Raw genomic sequence first — 17,111 nt, forward strand, 5'->3', positions numbered from 1 at the left:
ACTTCTAGTTCACTTCATTTTATGATTTTATTTTATTTGTATTTATTCTGTCCTTTTTCCATCACTTTTTAAAAGGCATATATTAATTATAATAGTACTATGTAAATGGTTTCTCAAAAACGTAAGTAAGACTGCTAAATTATGGGCAGTGCAACTGCAACGCTTGTTAACTGTAATAGATGATTGATAGTTAATTGATAGCTCTAGTTAGTTAGGCGGTTGGATGATGGCAGACATTGTGTCGGTGGAGAATACAGGGTGATTTGTTCATAATTCAAAGTGCAACTCAAAATGAAGAACCTGCCACCGCAGACTGCTCCTAAAAGTATACCAAATCCCTTAAATTGGGAAATTTACTAAGAGAAATGCAATCTGATAAGCAAATGAGTTCTTAGGCCTAACTAATCCAATTCGACAGAGTGGCGTCCCTGGAATTTAGATAACAGCCGCACCTAACAACAATGGCTTACCCGATCTCAGGTCACCCGGTTATCCTGAACCTCCTCCGATGCCACCGATACTCCTTCGCGGCCACATGGCGTATGAGTAATGGGGCGAAGGCAGACTTGTCTGGCCGCCGAATGCCCAAAGCTGAGTGATCTGTAGAAAGCACCCATACGCACAATGGATATATACGTATATATATACCATATATACTTACATATGTCGAGAGAGAGGCCGACTTCGCCCCACCTGCGTCACGGTAACGTTTATTGTCCATCGCGCTAATTGCCCGAACCGAACCGACTTCGTCTCCGCCGCCGAGTTTTCAGTTTTCAGTTCAGTTGGGAGTGGGAATATATATCTGTGTGTCTGGCCGGGTTTATAGCCGCTCTGGCGACGCCGTCGCAGCAACAAATTAAGGCACAAACATTGGCTTAATATCAGTCACTAAGCGATCGTCCGACAGTTAACAACAAATCGCCAGCGGGGGTCGACAAAAAATCTAATAAAACTCCAAACAAACACCCTTCGAGAAAACGCGCGCGCGAATTTCGTAAATCCTTGCAACATCGCGCAGGTGTGAAAATTTAAACCATCCAACAAGAAGTGGTTGTCAAATATATAAACAGTGTTCAAGCGTATTAAATCGCTTCTGCAAATTCTGGCCTTAAACTCGCACCATCGAGCATAAATATATCATTAACGCGACGGTGTGAAAAAGACAATTTTTTGTCGTCAATGTCGAGGGCAAACGTTTGGATAAAGCCATTATAATAATTTCTCTATAATTTTCACAAAAGTTCACACAAATAAAATCGCGCCAAAGGTAATTATTGCTCTCAGGCAATTATTTGTTTTGTTTTCGTGTTTATCATCGCCTATTTTATAAGTGCACTAATTATTTATAATTAATTCCCGCACATCAAATGAGTTATCAGGCGTTTATCAGATGCATGTGACACAACATATTGCCTAAAACTGGAAAATCTTCGATCTCAGACCTGTTGGCGTGCAATTAGCCAGTCATGGGTAAAAAAAAAAAAAACAAAATGAGGCAAAAATCATTGCTTCCCCCTTTTTTTTGTTGCGGTGATAAGCTCCAAATTGGATGCCATAAAAGATTATTGGCTCAGTTTTATCTTGACAGCTACCTTACGGTTCCACCACACACGGGCCAATAAACCTGATGTTTAGTTCAGATTCTTAAAATACAAAATAAATGCCATATCCGCCCACACACAGCTGTCACTCAGAGCTGGCAAGGTGGGCTGTTATCGCATCACGGTAATAATTGCTATTGCCCGAAAGCAGTGGGCCAAAACAATGAGATAACTGCAAGTTCAATACTACAAGCTGTCAAGCTGTCCGATCAATTATGCCGCTCAGGCTCATCGTTTTGCATATCGAAAGTGTGTGCGATAAGGTCGCGATCCAGCTATAGCTATAGCGAACCGATCCGCCTTACTGCGCGAGATCGGCTGACACTGAGTTCCTTTTCGACTCCGCAACTTCACTTGCAGGGAGAGAAAAACTTATCACTCATATGCAAAAAATTTGTAACATTCAAGTATTAAATATACCATATCAAATTACTAATATTTAATTAGGTATACCATTGAAAGTGATCAAATCCAAACTGTTTTTTTTTTTTATAAGAAATGAAAAATCAAATCTAATTGTTGTTTTAATTGGAAAAGTTCAAAACTTCTTTGGATGAATGGTTTTAAAATGTTTTTACTTTTACTGTTTTTTATTAACGGAGTTTATTTCAATTTGTTACAATTACAATCAATTTTAAAAACATGATATTCCATTGCAATTGCTTTATTATTTTGTTAAAAGTACTACCTTGTTTAAAGAGTTTTTACAAATTTAAAGGTGGTCTTTTTCAATGGAACCTTAAATCCATTTTTCTCTGTAATGGAGCTTAATTAATGGTATTGACAGACTGGCAGGACGGTCAACGAGTTTTCATTTCTCGTCTTCTGGCGGCACGTGAAGCGAACGCACAAGCAAAACAAAAGCAGCAAAAAGTTAAACAAAGCCAAAGCAAAAGCAAAGCAAAACAAAACAGAAAACTGGTAACAAAAAGTCAGCCAAAAGCTGTTTTGGCTTCAATGGAATGCGTTGACCCAAAAGAGATCCTACTCGAAATACCATTCAAAAAATCGGCAACCAATTAAAGGTACTTAAGGCGGTGCTCGAGAATTGGCAGGGAGAAATTCCTGAGTGCAAAAAATACACTCGTACGCTCCATTAAAGTTTTGAAAGACAGTTTTATGCAATAGCTGGGAAGGCCGATCGCGGGGATCGGGGGACTTATGGAAGCAGGTCAGGGTGTAAAACAGTTAATACTGGAGTATATGGCTTCGATAAGACAGTGCTGGAGATAAAGAGCGTGTTTTGTAAGCCATATAATTTCGTGGATAAAGAATCGACAAGGCAACTTATTTGATTAACAGCGTTTTTGAAACATCCTCCAGTGAATCCAGGTCAACATCCGAGCAACCACACCTTCCCATCACTTTTTGCATCTTACGTAGTACTTTATTGGTTTGCCTGTCAATTAAGATTTTATAAATCAGTATATAATTGTTTGGGTAAACATTTCAATGGGAATCTTTCGTGTTCCGTTTCACTCATTAATGGAAATCCCCAAAAGTTTAGAAGTCAGTCGCTGTGTCAATAACCAAATAGCACGACCATAAACCTCGGATCGAAGACTACATCTTTTGGTGACGCACTTAGCCATTAATTTAATTATAAACCAAATGGCGTAACTAATTAGTGTAATTGACCATAAATCGAATAGGATTCTAGTTTCAGTCAATCGTATTTGATAGGATGGATAGCTAATCAATGTCCAAATGCCGCGTTATGATTTAATACAGAGTGAGCAATGTTCGGGCGCGTGATATCGCATAAAACTCGGGGCCCCCCAGTTGCTGGAACCCAATTAGAAGGCGATCATAAAGATTTACCAGCTCGATTTATCGATTTGTGTGCCCCAAATATAAGCCAATCGCGTTGGGTAAACAAGTAATACTGTCCGATTTTAAGATATGAAGGGATTTCAATGCCACAGTGTAACGATTTAGTGTCTTTATGTAAGAAAGCAGAGCAATAGTACAGTGAGTATTGCTGACCACTAATCTAATCAAGTCCAAAGACAGTATTGATAAAGAATAATACGCTCTGACAAAATTAACTGCCAATTAACGCAATTATTTAATTTTGTTGATTGTTGTATTCCGTCAAGAATCTTATAATTCCAATGAAAGTGATTACGTATTCGAAATTTATTGAATTGATAGATCAGAACACTATATAGTATCCCTGCTGGGTACTCTTGTTTAAGTTTTCGCTATAAATCAGTTAAGTGGATTGCCGACTAGTCTTCGTTCATCCGATCGGTTGTTATATTTGGTTCGGTTCGGGCCGATAGTGTTATCATTTTATAATTGATTTTAAAGGTAGCTTTGAGCATTTTATTTTTATAAGCTGTGTATACTGCGTGTATTTGTTGTTTATTGATTGTTGTAGCCTGTCTTGCCTTAAGTCGTTATCATTTCTGGACATTATTTTTTCAACGTTTTCCGACACTTTTTGGCGCCGTAGCCCCCGAACCCAGAACTGACGCCTATTTGGTTAGTCCCCCGATCATTCAGTTGGTTTTGGCCAGAGGGCGCGATCGGTCCTCCTTCCTTGCTCGACAATTTTAAGGATCGTATTGTTCTATCTGAAGAGTAAGTAACCGGAAATCTCATGTTACGTGTATTTATACCGCGCCCCCAAAATAAAACGACGGATTACGAGTTCCTTGCGCCTGCAAAAATAACCTGTTGTTCAATTACACTGCACGCTTCAGTAAGCATTTCAGCAAAACGGCATGACTAAGTTACAATTAATTTTGATTCCGAATGCAAAATTTTTAAAAGTTGAAGTTGAACTTAATAACGTCGAAACTTCGGAAAAAACGAAAACAATGGTGATAAAACTTTGAGGGTAAATGCAGGCACAGTTTCAAAAATTTTCCATGGCTTTACCACTTTATGATCGATCGAAATTATGTATGCCATGGAAAGGCATTAGATGTGAAGTCACAAACTGAAAACAAGATACAAACCAAATCCCGCTCCAAATTATTTTTGAAAGACCTAGATTTGTTTGCTTTAGTACACAGAAATTGTAACGAACATTTATATTTTATTAACCTTGCTTACTTACATATATGTTAAACAATTTAACAATATCAAAACCGTTTATCCAACATGAGATCTTTTAATTTACGACTTTAATTAGATCTGTTTAAAGCCAAGAAGTTTATTGAAATCTAAAACTCTACAAATTTTCCCGTTATAAAAAATACACTAATAGATCCATAAATTTTAATAAAAGAGGGGGCAAGTCGTAAACAATTCTTTATAGCGGTTACGCTAATCGGAGTTCAAAGAACGTTTTCGAATTGCAAGGATAAGTGGAACGGCTGCCGCAAACACTTTAAATATCACGAGAATGAATGAATCAACTTCATAGGAAAAATAGGTGGTGACCACTATATGGACGCTGATTTAGGGTCCGTTTTTACGGCCGCAGTCAAAGGAATTACAAGCGTTTTTAGGGCACCATAAAGCTGAATTTTATGAACGGAGTGCGATTGTTGTTTACTCGCAAGACCCCACCCCCAGTTCGGTTCTTAGCCAGTTCCATAACGATAACGATCGGCCAGTATCAGAAATCTTTTTGGTAAGGCAATGCTAATGCTCGAACGTTCGCAAAAGTCGATAAGATATGCCCGGCTTGTGCCTAGCAACCCTTGAGCGGATTAACCCAAGCCTTAAATGGCCAACGAAAGCGAATCTCGTGCTTCCTTTCACCGATAAAACCGCGTTCGTGTGCGGTCAATCAATTATAAGTGGTAATTCCATTTAATAACAATCGATCCCGCTTTTGTTTTCGCTTTCAGATGGCAGACAACGCGGGATTCACTCCAGATGGACAGGCATCTTCGAAAGCCGAGAACCCGCCTTCCTACGCCAGCTCAGTTGCTACTCTAAATGACTTCAACTCGAAGTAAGTATCGCTAATTCCTTTAGGGAAATGAAAAACTTGCTACTTAAAATGCAATCCTTTAAATCAACATTTAAATGGGTTGATAGTAGTTTAGCTCTTAAATCACCTCCTTTAAAGGTTTCAAAATATATCTCTAGCTAAATAATCTTCTGGTATTTATTGAATTATTTGATTTACATTTTTAATTATATTTATCTTCATTGCATTTTTGCAGTCTTGTTTCTGAATATTCGGTAAAATCTGCAACAATGCAAATCTAAATAGTTAATTTGTTTATTAATTTTAAAAACAATACATAGCATTCATTTTAGTAATAATTAACTACATTTCTGATAGAAACTAATTAATAATAATAATACTTATTAATAAACTAATTGATTAGAATATTAATACAGTTTTAAATTTTATTGTTTGCATTTGTGCAAAAGTCGAACCACAAACTTTTCGAACATTTGAATTTCAGTAGTTACTTAATTACTATTATTTAATTTTTAATAAAAAAGTTTATAACAAAATGCATAACTTTTTTCTACTTTCATAAGATCCAACTTGACGGAGAAGAACCAGCTGTCGCTGTCGGAGGACCCGTACCATCCCTTCGAGCACCGCGATCCCAATGGAGCGAGTGCAGGAGGCGCCTTGGCGCACTTGCTCAAGAGTTCGCTGGGCACGGGAATCCTGGCGATGCCGATGGCCTTCCACAATGCCGGCTTGGCTTTCGGAATGGCCATGACGCTGATCGTCGGCTTCCTCTGCACGCACTGCGTACACATTTTGGTAAGCGAAACGGTTTAGATTTTAGCACCTGGTTGTGGCTGTTGACTCAATCAATTACGACGATAGACAGCAGTCAGACCAGGTTAGCCGCATAAGCCGCGAAAGCCGCACCTGACGTAGCTCCCCGGGTTGTTAAGTAGTTCAAGGTGCCGAATCGATGGCCAATAGGAAAGTCTTGCTGAACAGATAAGCCCTGCAGCGGAGAGTCCAATCGTTGCACGCGTCCGAAATCGCAGACTAGTCGCCACTCGTCCTTATCGACGGAGATACTACAATGTGCGGCTGATACAGTTTTATTGCTTCCATTTACGATCTAGTATTTCCGATTCTCGCGAATCCAGTAACACGTAAATTCCCAGAATTAGCCTTCTCCAATCTCCAGACATCCGCGTTCCTTAATACGTATTGCATAAATCATCCAGTCGTTTTCTTAAACGGTCAAGCCAGCGATCATCTATCGGTCATATAAACAGCAGTCGTATATATAATATAATAAGCCACTCGACTCAGCAGATTTATGGCGTCAGGATTTGGACAGTCATTTTTGGACTTTTCACGAGCGCCTTTTTAAGTGCTACTATCACTACGATCAATTAGATTTACCATTTGCGGTGGGAATAGTTGAATGACTATAATACAAGTTCTTATCTTAGCTATTTTGAGGTGGAATAATCGACTCCACTTACAATAAAATGTTAGTAAGAGCAGTTTTCACTTTAACAGCAAAAACGATGTACTACTTACTAGTTAAAATTAGTTTTACCGGGAAGTACAATCAATTAGATAAGAATGTGGTTTTTCTACAAAAGAACTATTCAGTTAATTCATAGAAAACCAATTTCCAAGCAAACGTAGCCTGTTTAAATGCATTTTGTAACGCATTATGCTTTGACTAGAATTTATATTTCTATTGTTATAGGTTGTTTTTTTATTAAATTTATTATTATCTTGAAAGATTTTTTCACAATTGTTGTGAACCTTTCTTACAGGTAAAAACTTCGCATAACATTTGCAAGGATGCCAAGGTTTCGGCTTTGGGATTCGCTGAGACGGCGGAAAAGGTCTTCGAGTACGGACCAAAGGGAATGCGTCCCTACTCCAACTTCGCCAAGTGAGTAATGAAACCCCAGTTGATGATCCTTGACAATAATGATCTACTTTGTCCAGGCAATTCGTGGATATCGGACTGATGGCCACGTATTACGCGGCGGCATGTGTGTACATCGTATTTATTGCGACATCTTTCCACGATGTCATCAACTACGATTGCGGAATCAACTGGGATGTGCGAATTTACATCGCACTAACCGTGATCCCCTGCCTGCTGATCGGCCAAATCCGCGACCTCAAGTGGCTGGTGCCGTTCTCCATGATGGCCAACATCTTCATTGTTGTGACCTTCGCCATCACTCTGTATTATATGTTCGATGAGCCGCTGGTCTACTCCGATAAGCCACTGATCGCCAAGGCCTCCCACATCCCGCTCTTCTTCGCCACCGTGATCTTCGCCATGGAGGGAATCGGTGTTGTGATGCCCGTGGAGAACTCGATGAAGAAACCCCAGCACTTCCTGGGATGCCCGGGTGTCCTCAACACAGCCATGATCACAGTGGTCTCGCTGTACGCCATCATTGGATTCTTCGGCTATGTGAGATTTGGAGACCAAGTGCGCGGCAGCATCACGCTTAATCTGCCGGACGGAGCCTGGCTGGGAGACACAGCCAAGCTGCTGATGGCCGTCGCCATCCTCTTCACCTTCGGCCTGCAGTTCTATGTGCCCAACGAGATCCTGTGGCGCAAGATCGGTCACAAGTTCAGTCCCGAGAAGCACAACATCACACAGATCCTGCTGCGCAGTGGCATCATCCTGCTGAGCGGCGGCGTGGCTGCTGCCATTCCCAATCTGGAACCCTTCATCAGTTTGGTGGGTGCCGTGTTCTTCTCGCTGCTGGGCATCTTTGTGCCCAGCTTCGTGGAGACCGTCTACCTGTGGCCCAATCAGCTGGGCGTCTGCAAGTGGAAGCTGGTAAAGAACATCTTCCTGGGGCTGTTCTCCATCCTGGCCTTGATTGCCGGAGCTGTGGCGAGCATCAACGAAATTATCGATATGTACAGCGGCGAAGAATAAATTGCGTAGACGTTCAACCAGAGACGTAGTATTACTCCAGATGCAGGTAGCTCCAGCGAAACGATGGACGAGTGTGAGAGTTCAAAAAGCAGGCAAAGCCCACAAATACAGATCAGACCCAACTTACGGCCATGTTGAACATGGTCTGCCGGCACGGAATACATATCGCCGATGCCGTTGACTGCATGAACAAGATGATATTAAGTTTAAGTGCCCTGTTACACAAACTAAACTGCAATTCATAGAATTTATAAATGTTATTATTTTAAGTTGCTCAGCATTCCAAACCATAAAGAGAACAGTATGAAAAGAAAACATGCCAGTATTTTCTTCACGGGATTTCCATCAAATAAAAAGAAACAAAACTGTTATCTCTGTGTAGCAATATATAAATATAATGGTTATGATCTTAAAACAAAATACAATTACTTGGAATAGAATACAGCGGCGAGCAGTAATAATATAGTTGGATGTGTAGGCGGGTGTGTTTAAAAAGATCTTCTCAGGGCTGAGGGGCAATTGCTTCCGGTCTGAATTACGAACTATGTATCTATGTCGAGTGAAATATGTTTAAGTAATCGCTTGTCTTAACTATGTAACTGCCTAATGCTGAGTGTGGATCCGAATCTCAAGTGATTATCCTCGCCCTTTTGCCCTCTACTTCTTCTTCTTTTTCGAGTTGGAACTGGTGGCCACCACCTCGCTCTTCCGCTTCTGATTGGCCTTCGGTTGCGGCGCAGGTGCTGGGGTATTGGAGCTGGCACTTCCACTGCCAGCAGACACGCTGCCCTTGGGAGCCTTCTTCTTCTTCTCAGCGCGCTCCTTCTCCTCCAACTCGATGTTCTCACGCTCAATGAGAGTAATTAAAGTATTACAACGACGCTGCAACTCCAAAGCTGTGCGAGATTTGATGAACCAATCGAAACGGAACTGGGGAGAAGCTCTGTAAGGGGATTTATTGATTAATCGGGTTGTCATTCCGAGCAAGGATATATTGCATTTTACCTAATGGCCGCCCTCAGCTCCTCGTAGACATTCTCCTTGTCAAAACCTAACTTATGCAGCATGCAAACCAGAAAACGATCCTCAATTTCAGTGTAATTCTTGCCCTTGTTATTGCCATATTGCAGACGCAACTGATGAAAGGGAGCGCGATAACGCGACATCTGTAAAGAAAACATAATAAAAAAATATAATTGCAGAACGAGAATTGCAATGAAATACAAACCTTTTGATCCAAAGCCTTTTTAATAGAAAGTCGCCGCTGAATCTTTCCCTCTCCGCGCTCAATCTGACCCATGATTCGCTCAATGTCCTGCAATTCAGTGCAACGCTCCCAAAACACTGCGTTGTACTCGATGACCTCCTCGGGTGTCTTTCCCTCTACGTCCTTGGCAATGTTGTCGATGTCATCGCGACCGTACTTCTCGTTGGCCTTGATGAACTGATTGAAGTCGCGCTTGGTCCAGGCTGTGAAACCCTGGGAAAGCAGGTTCTCCTTCTCCAGGATCTCCTCATCGGTGAGCGGCTCCGCCTCATCGATCTTGCGCTGCTCCTCGCGCTGCACCTTGGTGGCCTCCGAGCCCAGCTCCGTGTTCTTGGGCACCTTGTAACCGACGGTCTTGCGGAAGTAGTAGATCTCCTGGTCGAGCAGCTCAAAAAGACGGGGCGGGAAGAACTGGAAGTCCTGGACGATGGGCTGCTTGGGTGGGCGGGGAGCCTTCGGGGCCTTCGGCTCAGAAACGCGAAGTGCCTCCCGGAAATAGGCGTCCACGGCATAGTTGGCTTTGCGTTCTCGCTTCGGTGGCTCGATCCAGTTGCCCAGGGCGTTGAGCTTCTGCTTCTCTCGCCAATCCTCGCCCTCGAATTGATAAACAGAGGATGTGCCTGCCTCGCCGTTTGTGTCCATGGTAAATGTACGCAGCGAGCTCTCGCCGAGACTGTCCAGAGTTGCCTTCTGTTCGGCTGTTTTAGCCTCACCACGCTCCAGAATCACGTCAATATCCTCGTCGGTTATGTCAGTCTCCTTCGAGCTGAACACTTGGTTAGCTCCAAAACGAATAATATTAAGCATCTCGTCTTTGTTCAACTGGTTGGAGCGATTGTCAACCAACCGACCACCCTGGATGACCATCTTGTCCAGACGCAGCTTAACTTCAGCGCGCTCGACGATCTTCTCCTCGACGGTACTTTCGGTGATCAAGCGGAAAACGCGCACTTGCTTCTTCTGACCAATACGATGAGCACGATCCATAGCCTGCAAATCCATCTGCGGGTTCCAGTCCGAGTCGTAAATAATGACCACATCAGCAGTTGCCAAGTTGATGCCCAAACCACCAGCTCGAGTGGACAACATAAAGAGGAACTTGGCACTGTTGTCCATGTTGAACTCCTGGATCTGCCTATTACGATCCTCGTGTGGCGTTTGACCGTCAAGTCGGCAGTAGTTGTAGTTGCGCCAGTGGCAATAATCCTCCAGTATGTCCAACATTCTTGTCATCTGTGAGAAAATCAGCACACGCGATCCCTGCTCCTGCAGCTTGGGCAGCAGCTTGTCTAGAATGGCCATCTTGCCGGAGTTGTAGACCAAATGGGTGTCCGTGGTGTACGGCGGTCCAGGCTCTGCGCCATCGAACAGATACGGGTGGTTGGTACACTTGCGAAGCTGCATGAGGATGTTCTGCAGCCGCATCTTCTCCACCTTGCCGGCACCATTCACCACATCGATGTCCTTGAGCAGAACTTTGGTGTACCAGTCGCGCTGCATCTTGGACAGACCCACAAAAATCTTCATTTCCTTCTTGGGCTTCAAGCGCTTTTCCACCTCGGCCTTTAAACGACGCAGCAGGAAAGGCTTTAGAACAGCGTGCAGGCGAGTTATTAAAGCGTCATCACCCAAGCAAGTGTTTGTGTTGAACCACTCATCAAAGTCCTCCGATGAGTTAAACACGTCGGGCAGCAGGAAATTGAGTAGTGCCCAGAGCTCATGGAGATTATTCTGCAGCGGAGTTCCCGTAATAAGTAGACGATTAGCGGTTTTGAACTCTCGCAGAATCTCCGAGAGCTTAGACTTCTCGTTCTTAATGCGATGAGCCTCGTCAATGACCAAATAACGCCAGTTGAACTTCTTGAATACTGACTTCTCGCGGATACACATCTCATAGGAGGTCACGCAAACATCCCACTCGCCCGGCATGAGCACATCTCGAATAAAGGTGTTACGAGTGTCCTGGTCACCAATCAGACAAACAGCCCTGAGCGATGGGCACCACTTCTTGAACTCATTCACCCAATTCTGTAAAGTCGATTTGGGCACAATGACGATGTGGGGCCCAGCTTGGTTTCTGCAAGATTTTATAATTTTAAGCTTTAGAAAAGAAGATAATTTGAATTAAAAAAGAACCCACTTGAAATGCTTAAGGTAACCCAGCAAAGATATAGTCTGCAAGGTTTTCCCCAGACCCATTTCATCGGCCAGGATACCATTGATGCCATTCTCATACAGCGAAATCATCCAGTTAAGACCACGGATCTGATAGTCACGCATCTCCCCGCTTTTGATGTAGGCAGGAGAAGCATCAAAGCGAAAGATCTCCTTGGTAGCCGAATCCTCCGCCAAGAGCTCTTCATCCTCCTCCTGCTCAGTTTTGCGATGTCGATGACTGGTAAAAAAAGGAAAAAGGATTAATTTATTTTACGTGACAGGACATATTGTTAGGAAAACAGCACTCACTCAGCCACATCCTTTTCCTTATCCTTGTTCTTCTTTGGCCTTCCCTTGGGCTTTGTGGGACTCTTGGCGCTGTTGGTCATGAAGTGGGTAAAAATCTCTGTCTGCTTGAGAAGAAAATCGAAGCGCCGACTGCGATCGGCTTCGATTTTGTTGTCGAACTCGGCCTCCTTCTCGCCGGATGAGCTGGTGGCCGCATCTGAGGTGGTCTCATTCTGCAAAAGATGGTGGAAAATTTAAGGACCCCTGGTTGGAGTTTAGCAAGTACTACAACTTACAGAGTTTTCCTCGGTTGCCTCTACGGCGGCTGCTTCTGTTTTAGACATTTTTGCAATGCCGGCGTCTTTCTCTCAAATTAAGTTCAGTTTTTCAGTCAATTTCACCCACGGCAATGTGGCGTTCCTCTCACTTATGTTCCGGAGTTTCTACTGAAAACTATTGCCTAAATTGTTCGTCACTCTTTCAACACCAAGAAATTGCACGATTTACACAAAACAATGCTTGTTTTGCTGAAACAAATTGTAAATAATTACATGCGATTTTTTTCTAATGAATGGTGGGAAAACTGCGCGTGCTATCGCGTGTAAACGATGAATGGGCAAAGTTGGCTGCGGCAAAGAAGGTGGCGGCAAAACAGAAAAAGGTATCGCTAGATTCGGTCTGGCAACGATTGTTCACTTGGCCATGCGTGGCAACTCTGACGGAAGGTACTTTCCCGAAGTTCTTTACAAATTTTAGAGCTCATAGTGGAAACCTTATATTTAATCTGTCTTTAATATGTTCTCTTAGTAGCAACCTTTAGCATAAGGAAATAATATTTAAAAGCTAAGCAATAAGAAAATTGTCAATATTTTGTTTTATTTTTTGGGGAACAAGTTTAGTCTAGAAAAAACAAGCAAATTATGCTTCCTGCTTATTATTAATCAAATTGATAACAAAAATAAACATTAAAATTTAAATTAAAATAAAATGTGACCAGTAGTCACAAACAACAAAATGGTCATTACCGGCGAATGAACAGCTGGAACTCTGACAGCAATCTGCTTACGGTCACACACAAATCGAAGCAACTCATTTTCTTTTGAATAAATCCATCCAAAATGAGTAAATACGACTCAAAGTACTTGGAAGACAAGCTCAAAAAAGAACTGCAGGCCACGTACGTGAGTGTCACGGACGAATCAGACGGTTGTGGCGGCAAGTTTAGTGCGGTAGTCGTATCGCCATCCTTTAATGGCAAGACCCTGCTGCAAAAACATAGATTAGTCAATTCAACTTTAGCCGAAGAACTGAAAGAAATCCATGCATTCTCCCAGAAATCGTACACTCCCGAAGAGTGGGAGAAAGTGAAAGCCCAATAGTAATATCAAAAACCACATCATATATACACACGCAACAACAAACAACAACAAGCCGTAATAACCTGTTGCTCGTTTTCTTGGTAGTTGTGTCGATCGAAGAAACGAAACCCGAAAAAACGCCAGTCGAACAAAGAAAGTGAAAGGGAAAGCACACAGGAATCGGCATTTTGTTTTTGGGAGTTACCAAATAAACAACGCAAATGATCCGCTAAATGCATAGGTTACATAAAAAAACACCAATAAACGTTTAACTACTCGCCAGAGGTCGCCCACTTCAGACAGCATTAGCATTACAATTCAAAAAGGCTGATAAACCGATAAAGCAGAACCATTCGGAATACCGAACACGCATACAGAACACAGAGATCACCACAAACAATGCTCAAGTTCCAGGTTCATTCTCCGGGCAAGGTTATCCTCCATGGGGAGCACGCCGTAGTCTATCACCGTCCCGCCCTCGCCGCCGTTGTAGGCCTGGGCACTACGCTGAGATTCCGTCAGTTGGAGAACAGTCAGGTGGCCAGTTTTCAGTTAGAGGCACTTAACTGCACCCTGGAGATCCAGTTGCCGGAGTTCAATGACTTTTTGGCCGACTTCCGGAGCAAAAACTCTTCAGACAGCACAGCCAAACTACTGGAGGCAGTGAGAGCAGAAGTGTCCAAACAACTGGAAAAATCCGGAGGCAGTGCTCCCAAGCAGCACACACAACGGGCCTTTGTCTCCATCTACTATTTGCTGGCCGGCGCTGTACTCTCTTCACCCGGCGATCCAAAAATGACACTGCAAACCGGTTTCCAGGTGCAGGTAGACAGCCAGTTGAGCGTGGGCGCGGGACTTGGAAGTTCCGCCTCTTTTGGAGCCGCTTTGGCCACCACCTTTCTCATTTTGGCGGGGCACTTTGATAGAGACAGTTACCTGGCCGAGGAAAATCAGGCTTTGATATCAACCTGGGCCTACGAATCGGAACGAGTTAATCATGGCACTCCCTCCGGTCTGGACAACACAGTGTGCACCTATGGAGGGATGTTACGCTATGTTAAGGGGCAAGGATTCCAGTCGCTGCGAATTCAGAAGCCTTTGAACATCCTGCTGGTGGATAGTCGGGTGAGCCGCAGCACCGCGGACATTGTGGCCAAGGTGCGTCACTTGGGTGAGGCCTTCCCGCAACTCATCGAGGCCATTTGGCAGGCCTGCGAGGAGCTCGTGACCGCAGCCGTCCCACTTTATGAAAGCTTTGGCAACGCCCAGGACGACAGCGCAAAGTTTGAGCAGTTGGAGCGTCTCTTTCAGATAAACAACGATCTGCTTAAGGCCATTGGAGTGTCCCATCCGAAGCTGGAGCAGATATTTACCATCGCCTTTAAGCGAGGCTTCTTTTCCAAGCTGACTGGAGCTGGTGCTGGTGGCTATGTGATCGTTCTGCTACCGGAAAACTATGAGTGCAACGAGGTCTACTGGAAGCTCAAAGAGGAGCTCGAATCGGCGGGCTTTGGTGTCCATGTGACGACTGCCGGTGGCGAGGGCTTGCGTGTTACTTCACTAGAGGACTAAACCGCACCGTTTTGTATTGCTATTGTATGTATTCGTGGTTTTGTTATAACTTAAAAATAAAGATTTATACATGTATTTTGTACGGCAATCGGTTTGTTCATCGCTGGCTTCTGTCTCGGGATTTGTAAACGATTCCTCGGTTTTTCATGTCTCTTAAAGTGGACTGCGGCAGAGTTCCAGAGACGGAAATCGCATAGATACCACGGGTGAATCGAGCTGAGAAAGATTTAAGTTTTATATTGTGGAGTTCCATAGAAAATTCTAGTGTTAAGGTAATTTTACCCAATCGCTGCCATTTGGCCACCCAGGAGTCTGTGGGCGTAGTTAAGGCAATGATCCCGTCAAAGTTGTTGCTTGTATGGTCGTACACATTGTCTTTGTTGTTCTTCATTCGCAGGAACTCTTCGCAATTTTCGCAGCCATCGGTCTCAAATTGATCAAAACTCTACGGGCGAAATATAGGATGCTATCAGATTATGCCGGTTCTCCAGTAAAAAGAGTAACTTACTTTCACTAGGGAGCAAACAAGGCAGGCCCGCAGTCCTCGCAGATCTTTAGGAATCGCGTCAAAAGCCATGGTTATTTATTAAGTGGTTGTTTTAAAACTAAAATATAAAAAATTCTTTGCACAAAACGAAGCCACGACGCAGAAATCAAAGTGACCGTTTGCCGAAAACATTATTTTCGGCAAGTTATCGATTATCGGTCACTGCCGACAAAATTGTCAGCAAAGTTTTAAAAATAAAATAAAGTTGTACAAATAAAATTATTTTTGTAGTTAAAACTATAGTTAACTTATAATGAATAATGTATTTTAAACAAAAACAATCGTTTTTGGCCGTGGCTTAGTTCTTCTGTTCTTGTAGTAATCCTCCAGCACTTCGAAGTAGATAAATACCTCTCCTAAGCGTTTTTTCGGCTTAAGACCTGAAAAATTAAATCCAATTTTGTAATCCTGAAGAGGAAGAGGAGGCAATGACACCTCATCCAAAAAAAAGTCACGTGCAAACAGGTGACCCTATAAAAAATAAATTTAAATAAAATGTTTGAAGGGCTTAAACTATAAAACTTACCTTATAGGGACAACTATGGTTCACGTTGGTTAAGGTATACAGATGTTTCAAGGCGTATTCTTCAATAAAATTTCGCTGTGATTTTGTGTTTAACAGTTTGCATATGTCAAATTGAAATTTTACAGCAAATGGCTTGTAAAGGTTTGTTGAATCCTTGTAGAAAACATCTACCGCCATCTAAAAATTATCACTATTACTAAAATAAAATGTTAAGCTTACACGCACTTTAATATCAGGTAGTATGTCCTTAATATCGCAATCCATGTTTAATACTGATCGGGTCCAGCTTATTGGTTTTAAAACACAAGACACATTATTAAAATAGTCCTCATTGGCTAGACATTCAATTTTCCTGATTTTGTAAAAGAGTCCGTTGGAATAAGACTGAAAAATAAATCGTTAAGCCTGAATAATTTAAGAGTACAAAAAAATACAAAACCCATAATAAAACTCCAAAATATATATGCGCAATATCAACACACTTTCCCATCTTGGGCTCAAATAATAATGACTGCTCAAAGTCAATCAAAAATAAACACTAATGGCATTTTAATATCTTAATTTGTATTAAAAGCTCTATTTTTACGGTTGAACAGTTTTGCATATAATAACCGATAGTCAACGAAAGGCAAACATCGATGCCAATTAGTTAATGGTACAGACTGGCAAGGATTGATTGTGCAACTGTTCATAATCATAATTTCTTTTGACATAATATTGATAAAAAGTTATTTATTTTTAATTCATTGACCGTACAATGGTATTTAAAATATCAAAAAGATTTTATCCTAAAAAAATTTTATATTATCGAAAAGCAATAATATTTTAAAATAACTAAGCTGTTTTGTTTTGTCTTCATTTTAAGTAGCAAAGTCCATCATGGGTTAACGAAAAGATATGAGATCAACCCCCTCATTAAATGTCTCGTGCGCACCTGGCAATCAGCTGTTACGCTGTTGTTTTGGGTGTGGAAA

General features: G+C 42.2%; 6 protein-coding genes across 7 annotated transcripts; 3 read left to right on the forward strand and 3 right to left on the reverse strand.

The window, feature by feature from the left end:
• The first annotated feature begins 890 nt into the window (after window positions 1–890).
• Window positions 891–8,793, forward strand: LOC108096787 (proton-coupled amino acid transporter-like protein pathetic). Of its 2 annotated transcripts, none has more exons than XM_017198663.2 (5): window positions 891–1,270; window positions 5,411–5,517; window positions 6,060–6,294; window positions 7,284–7,405; window positions 7,462–8,793. In XM_017198663.2, exons 2-5 carry the CDS (start codon window positions 5,411–5,413, stop codon window positions 8,420–8,422), a joined length of 1,425 nt encoding a protein of 474 aa, XP_017054152.1. In that variant the 5' UTR covers window positions 891–1,270; the 3' UTR covers window positions 8,423–8,793. The 2 variants fall into 2 exon arrangements, with proteins under 2 accessions (XP_017054152.1, XP_017054151.1); XM_017198662.2 differs by lacking the exon at window positions 891–1,270 and adding an exon at window positions 4,101–4,190.
• LOC108096786 (chromatin-remodeling complex ATPase chain Iswi) lies at window positions 8,794–12,757 on the reverse strand. The gene is made up of 6 exons (XM_017198661.2): window positions 12,431–12,757; window positions 12,156–12,367; window positions 11,830–12,084; window positions 9,651–11,766; window positions 9,428–9,588; window positions 8,794–9,365 (listed from the first exon to the last, which is right to left on the reverse strand). Exons 1-6 carry the CDS (start codon window positions 12,476–12,478, stop codon window positions 9,080–9,082), a joined length of 3,078 nt encoding a protein of 1,025 aa, XP_017054150.1. The 5' UTR covers window positions 12,479–12,757; the 3' UTR covers window positions 8,794–9,079.
• Window positions 12,758–13,181: 424 nt separating this feature from the next.
• LOC108096780 (uncharacterized bolA-like protein C8C9.11) lies at window positions 13,182–13,790 on the forward strand. The gene has a single exon (XM_017198655.2). It carries the CDS (start codon window positions 13,253–13,255, stop codon window positions 13,511–13,513), a length of 261 nt encoding a protein of 86 aa, XP_017054144.1. The 5' UTR covers window positions 13,182–13,252; the 3' UTR covers window positions 13,514–13,790.
• Window positions 13,791–13,891: 101 nt separating this feature from the next.
• Window positions 13,892–15,139, forward strand: LOC108096775 (mevalonate kinase). The gene has a single exon (XM_017198651.2). It carries the CDS (start codon window positions 13,892–13,894, stop codon window positions 15,062–15,064), a length of 1,173 nt encoding a protein of 390 aa, XP_017054140.1. The 3' UTR covers window positions 15,065–15,139.
• LOC108096779 (transcription elongation factor SPT4) lies at window positions 15,074–15,730 on the reverse strand. Its single transcript, XM_017198654.1, has 3 exons — window positions 15,573–15,730; window positions 15,347–15,509; window positions 15,074–15,280 (listed from the first exon to the last, which is right to left on the reverse strand). The coding sequence occupies exons 1-3, from the start codon at window positions 15,639–15,641 to the stop codon at window positions 15,162–15,164; spliced, it is 351 nt and encodes a 116-aa protein (XP_017054143.1). The 5' UTR covers window positions 15,642–15,730; the 3' UTR covers window positions 15,074–15,161.
• Window positions 15,731–15,799: 69 nt separating this feature from the next.
• Window positions 15,800–17,108, reverse strand: LOC108096778. Its single transcript, XM_017198653.1, has 4 exons — window positions 17,072–17,108; window positions 16,363–16,521; window positions 16,138–16,314; window positions 15,800–16,082 (listed from the first exon to the last, which is right to left on the reverse strand). Exons 2-4 carry the CDS (start codon window positions 16,399–16,401, stop codon window positions 15,879–15,881), a joined length of 420 nt encoding a protein of 139 aa, XP_017054142.1. The 5' UTR covers window positions 16,402–16,521; window positions 17,072–17,108; the 3' UTR covers window positions 15,800–15,878.
• Window positions 17,109–17,111: the final 3 nt, after the last annotated feature.

Source organism: Drosophila ficusphila, unplaced genomic scaffold (assembly GCF_018152265.1).
Source record: "Drosophila ficusphila isolate 14025-0441.05 unplaced genomic scaffold, ASM1815226v1 contig_414, whole genome shotgun sequence".
NCBI classification, from domain to species: Eukaryota; Metazoa; Arthropoda; class Insecta; order Diptera; family Drosophilidae; genus Drosophila; species Drosophila ficusphila.